Source organism: Trachypithecus francoisi, unplaced genomic scaffold (genome assembly GCF_009764315.1).
Source record: "Trachypithecus francoisi isolate TF-2019V2 unplaced genomic scaffold, Tfra_2.0 Contig01566, whole genome shotgun sequence".
Classification (NCBI taxonomy): domain Eukaryota; kingdom Metazoa; phylum Chordata; class Mammalia; order Primates; family Cercopithecidae; genus Trachypithecus; species Trachypithecus francoisi.
In genome coordinates, this window is record NW_022681441.1 from 1,243,739 (window position 1) to 1,249,738 (window position 6,000).

Genomic DNA, 6,000 nt, shown 5'->3' on the forward strand with positions numbered 1-6,000 from the left:
ATAATTATTCACAAGTTAAAATATTTAACTACAGCTTGGAATGTAACTTCACCAATGAAAAGGAAAGGATGGGCAGTTGTCTAGTAAATTCAAAGCTTTGTGAAACCCTTAAATATTCATTTTTTCTTAGTTTTCTGGGTAACTACAATCTTCAAGATAAAATTGTCAGAGAATTTGTTTCTAACAACTGTTACACATCTTTTGAAAGTAGGAGTTCTAGAATGATCACTTCTACTTTTAGGTGGGGATTATTAAAAATCAGCAGTGAAGAAAGAATGTAAAGAAATGATTTGCAGACTAAATACTTTTCCATTTGGATTTGTTTTATATTGGTACAGTCTTCCTACAATAGACTACCCATTTCAGGTAAGAGATACTGGTGTGGATTAAGCTCAATGGAAGTATTTAGCAAAATTATCTACTCTGAAGCAACTCACCTCACCTATAATGACAAATAAAGATGTATTTTTTTTTTTAACTTTCTTCCAACTTCTGTTTTTGTAAACTTCGCTTCTAAAAAAGCCATTTTGTATTTTTGAGAAGTTGATTGAGAATAAGGTATCTCCTTGAATACTTTTAACTATAGGAATGTATTACATTGAGTATTTGATACCCAAAAAGAAGTAGAGCTGGTTCTGTTTAGATTCCTTCCCACAGTGGTTATAGTTTGAGGGCTGGCTAAGCTTTGATAAGAATCCTTTTCCCTTATATTTGGTGCTCACTTTCATAACTGAAATCAAAATAATTGACTTTTTTTCTATATTATGTTCTCTGATTTATACTCATCCATAACTTTTTCATAAGGACAAGGTAGTAAACTGTTAGGTGGTTATCATAGGAAGAAATTAAAATATGAAAATAATAAAAAGGCAACTATTTCATTCAATTATCCATTCATTCAGATAACTGTGTCCTTATTATGTGTTCAGAACTGTTGCTGAGCAATCTGTAACAAATATAGCTCTTACTTTCAAGGTGGTTTTAGTCTAGTAGATAAATAAGACATTCGTACAAATAACTATGACAGAATTGGAAATAAGTGCCTTAGGAGAGTTAGATATATGGGTATCCGAAGAAAGACATATTGCTTCTTTCTGTTATTAATGTTACAATGGGCAAGATTAAGAAATATTTGTATTCAGGACTAAAGAACATTCACCTCTCAACATCACGTCTGGCTCCAGGGGCGTTCCAACTATGCATCAGACACTTATAATTTACCGTTGAACATCTCTACATAAATATCAGGATTTCAAAATCACCATGTCCAAAACCAAACATCATTTTTCTCACTAAACTGTATCCTCATAGCTTTCCTAATCTCTGCTCCCAAGCCATTTTCCTATTTCTGGTATTTAAAAAACTCTGTCTCTGCATTTCAGTCACATTATCCTTCATTGCCAGTCAATGATATGTCAAATCACACACTTTCTACTTCCTTAAAGCTCTTCCTACACCCTTCTTTTTATTTTATTGACACACTTTCAGACTGGCAATGACATTTGAACTAGTTTCCCTATCTTTTATTTCTCTTGACTCCAGTAGTCTAATCTGTATTCTGCTGACAGATTAATCTTCCCATTTTATAGCCACGATCATATAATTCCCATACTCAAACACATTTACAGACTCAAACTAATTAACTATATGAGTCAATATTTCTCATCCTGGTATTGAATATCTCCTGAGGCTATATTTCCAACCTTATTTCTCAGTACTTAGCTATTCCCAAATTGTGACCTCTTTACATTTCTAGACTAGAATATACCAATGTTTCAATGTATCTACTCAATAAATTCCGTTCCTCTAGAATCTCTTGATTTTCAAGCTTCAAAGCTTATAAGAATTTCCACTTTTATATGTGGTCTTTTTGGATGTCCTTATATCCAAAACCAGGCTAGTTGTAAATTTTCTGTCATTCTTTATTTACCTCTTAAAGCCTACAATATAATCAAACTTATAATAACTTCCCTCATCTTCCTCTCTTCCCTACTTCTACGGTGAGGGCTAAGTTTTATTAAGTTCTATAAACCTACAATATTTAGCATGGAGTCTGCCGACAGTGTGTTTAATCTTTCTTTTTCATGAAATTGAATGTTCAATCACTAACAAATGAATTTTTCCAAGCAATTAAAACCTTCTTCATATACCAATAAAGAAAATGGTGTTTGTCCCTGTCTGAGAATGCCTGCAACATTTTAATATTTCCCAAGTTAAGGTAAATTTCAAAAAGCAAGTGGCACTTGATGAGTAAACACATATTGTTTTCTTCTTCTTGGAGGAATCTCTCTTCATTAACTTCTCTCAGTCCTGACAGTCAAAAGCTCATCCATACATCTAGATTTAAAAGCCACTGTAGGGGTCTGTTCAGTTTTAAATACAATTTAGAAAACCTTAAGAAAAAATGGCAGTTCCCTTTCAGAAATCTCCCACACATATTTCAATAGAACAGCTTTCCAAATTGGAGACTGAAAAATATTATACCACCAACCAAGTAATAAAAAGTCACTCACTGACTGTGATGTAGAAAGATTCCCTTCATTTTCACAAACAGCACAAAAAAACTATATTGTATTTAGTTAAATCTGACAAAAACATCAGAAGAAAAGAAAAGTAGTCAATTTATCTAAAAGATCGTTATGTAGGAATAAATTACTATGCAAAAAAGCATGGATCTGCTTGACAGCTTGTGAATTTAAAGCAGATGAAATGCCTCCCTCCTCGCCCCCAAGAATCGACTTTGCTGATGAAATATGTTAATCATTCCTAAGTTTGAGGAACATATAAAACTCTGAAATCAATGTGTATCTGGAACTGGGAGTTAAGGAAAAAAAAATGTACTCAATCAGCTTAGGAAATCCTTTATTTCCTGTACCCAATCTGCAAAAAAACAAAACAAAACAAAACAAAACACAGAACCAGGTATAAGAAAATCATACATGTAGATGGGAAATTATCTTCCAGTCCTTTCATGCTCCACTCAGATGGCCAATTTATTCTCTTGAGCTATAGCCTCCTCTTCTAAGACAAATGGAGTAGGTTTGGTTTGGTTTGTTTGTTTGTTTGTTTACAAATACTAGCCTTCAGTTAACAAGTAGACTTGTTAGCTGACTTGAAGGAGATAGTTATTATGTAACTATTGTCTCTGCTCAAATGGAAATTATCCTAAAGTGGTTAACAGTTCATTAGAAAGAAGACAATTAACAGGTTAGGCTCATTACCAGTGAGCAATAGGAGGTTCGTATTTTCCGGAAATGACCATAACGGAAAAATCTGCCAGGACATCTCTGGGTTGTCCTTCACCTTCATGTCTTTCTCAAGGTCAGGTATTGCAGGCTACTTCTATTGATGCTATTCCACTATACTTTCGGAAGGATGAATGATCTATTCAGAGTTTAACAATGCCGGCAAAGTACTGTACTCGTCGATGCTTGCAGACCTGGAGCAGCGAGCAGCCTAAGCCAGACTTTCAGACTTTATACCAGTCTGACACATCTAATTGTGAGCAATAATTTCCATGGCATTGAGATTCCTATCAATCTTCCCCAAGCAGACTGAAGTTACTTATAAGCTAGTGCAATGATTTCTGTGGCACCACATAAATATTCTTTATTTTAAAAAATCCAATTCTAGTAACTCTTCTAAGTTAAATTTTCTGGCCTTAATACCTGCTGCAACTTAACCCCAGAAACTCCAACATGCATGGTGAGCAAATGCATATGAATTTGAAGTGTTTTTGAATTTGTACTAAATTTACATAGATATTTACATAGAAATGACTGATAAAATCAAAATTGTTCAGGGAGGGATGTACTTATTTTCTTCCGACATTATCACTGTAAATTAGAATTTTGTAGCCAGTATTCTTTTAAATTGAGAATGAGCAAAATAAAATTAGAAATGAATGTTTTTGCTTTTTTTCCCCCCAAGATCCCTCAGAGTCTGAATCAGTCTTTCCCAATTGTGTTTTTTTACGGTAGTTTGTACTTTGATTTTCATATTTATTAAATCTATTTTGTATTAAAATCACATGCTTATTTCTCCCGATAGTACATTTACCACTGTGGGCAAGGACATCTTACTTGTTTTTATATTCCTTCCAGTACAGGGTAGGGACCTAATAAATATTAATTAAATTTAACTTTATTTTCAATCACTCAGGAAGGGTTAAAAGTCAAATGTAAATCATTCTCGATATTGTCCATTAATATACTCAAGGCTTATGAAGATGCATACCTATTTTTTATCTGAGTTTCTTAACCAGACGTCAATAGGTAGGATTTTTATGTTTATAAATTCCTGAAATGTTATGCAAAATGTATGTATATGTTTAGATATGTGCATATTTCTTCAGCAAAAGTCTATAGACTGTAATCAAATGAATCTCTCTCTCTTCACCCTACCCCAAAATATTAAGATTCACTTCCCTAGGCAGCTTTATTCAACTTTTCAATCTATCAGAGCTGAAAAAATAGTTGGGAAAAATACAGGCTAACATCTGCAATACAGTATCTCCGATTACAGCCTTTCACCCACACATGCCAATCTTATTATTTCTGAGCTATGTCTGAAAAGAATACATTTTTGAGAGAGAGTACATTTTTAACCAGCATTCTATTCCTAGATTTTTATACTCTGAAGAGGCCATTGTGTATTTCCAGTACCTTGTGATTTCATCAAACATGCTTTCAGGCTGCTGTACCCGCAAATATTTCCCTTCAGTAGAAAAAAATACCGTCTCTCTCAAGCCTTCTCCATGCACTCCAAGTTGACATCCAAACACTCAACTCATCAAAGGAATTGCTGCATCTAAGTGTCAGGGGAAGATCCCTGAAAGTAAACTGAGGCTGAGTCACCTACTAAGTGATTTCCAATCCGTACCACCAGAGGAATAAGAGACAAAAATACCTGTTCTGTTTTCACTGCTGCAAATACTGGGCAGAAGAAAAAGAATGGTCACTTGAAGCAGTTCCATGGTGCCCGTAGATGGTGTCAATGGCTTCTCTCTCCAGAGGCAGGCAGGGACAATTCCCTCCCAGCCTGGCAGGGCCTTATTAGCAAATGGAAAAGGTGTACTGAATGTGAATAGCCACTGCCCATTCCTACTTATTTTGGGGGCTCTGATAAAGAACTGGAGGAAATACACACACTCCCTTTGGGAGTTCAGCAGAGAGGAGATTTATTGTTTCAGTCCCTTACAGGAACTCTTTTTTTTTCCTCTCTCTCTTCCTTTGGCAGCCACTTGTGTTTTTGTTACTACGTTATTTTGTTCTTCTTCAACAGAAAGGTCGGGACTGATTTTGAACAGAAACAGATCCTTCTTGAGAATGGATCATAGTGCCTTCTAACTTTTGTTTTGAAAGTGCATTCTGAAGTGGTTATAAAGGGGTCTCATTTAGCAGCTACTCAAGTTGGGATAAAGAGGCTTTCACTGCCCGAGGGTTAAATTTTAGAGCAAAATCCATCAGGAATCAACTTAACTTTTCTCTTTCCAACTTGAAAGCCAGATTAGTGAAGGCCACCTTTTGGATATAAGTGAAAAATGGTATTAAATAGATTATGCTCTGCTCTTGAGTAAGCAAGAAGACTTTTAAAGAGTGTACAGAGAAGTTTTTCAGGATTTTTAAATAGAATTAAGCAAAGACATGTGAATGTTTATTGATCACTCCTGGTTTTTACTAAAGGACTTTGATGATAAATAAGGAACGATTACTTATAACACCTCATGAATGCTCTTCTTTAGGGGACAGCGTTGGAATGGCAGTGGGTGAAATGTCATCACACATCAGTAAAGCTGGGAGAGGTTGACTCTTTAAGACTGGAATGCCAACCAGGCTGGATAATCTATATAGTAAGGATCACGTTGATGTCAGTTGTGACTGATTAAAACGTAGTGATAACACTGCCACAGTCCTGGGTACAACCCCTGTGTGTGTCAATGACTTAATATTTTTCTTCAGTCACAGGCTTCATGTCTCATTTTAGCTAATCATCCTTTTA

At 35.0% G+C, this 6,000-nt stretch overlaps 1 protein-coding gene across 3 annotated transcripts in view; it reads right to left on the reverse strand.

Moving 5' to 3' along the window:
* EMCN (endomucin) overlaps nt 1-5,149 on the reverse strand; it is a 122,264-nt gene extending 117,115 nt beyond the window's left edge. For 2 of the 3 annotated variants that reach the window (XM_033178366.1, XM_033178361.1), the window contains exon 1: nt 4,909-5,120. Coding sequence is in view for 1 of the 3 variants with exons in the window: in XM_033178376.1 (XP_033034267.1) it covers nt 4,909-4,975 (67 nt within the window). In the remaining 2 variants the exon portion in view is untranslated. Of the gene's footprint in view, nt 1-4,908 lie in introns of all 3 variants that reach the window. The other variant, XM_033178376.1, reaches the window with a different exon arrangement.
* Between the last annotated feature and the right edge of the window lie 851 nt (nt 5,150-6,000).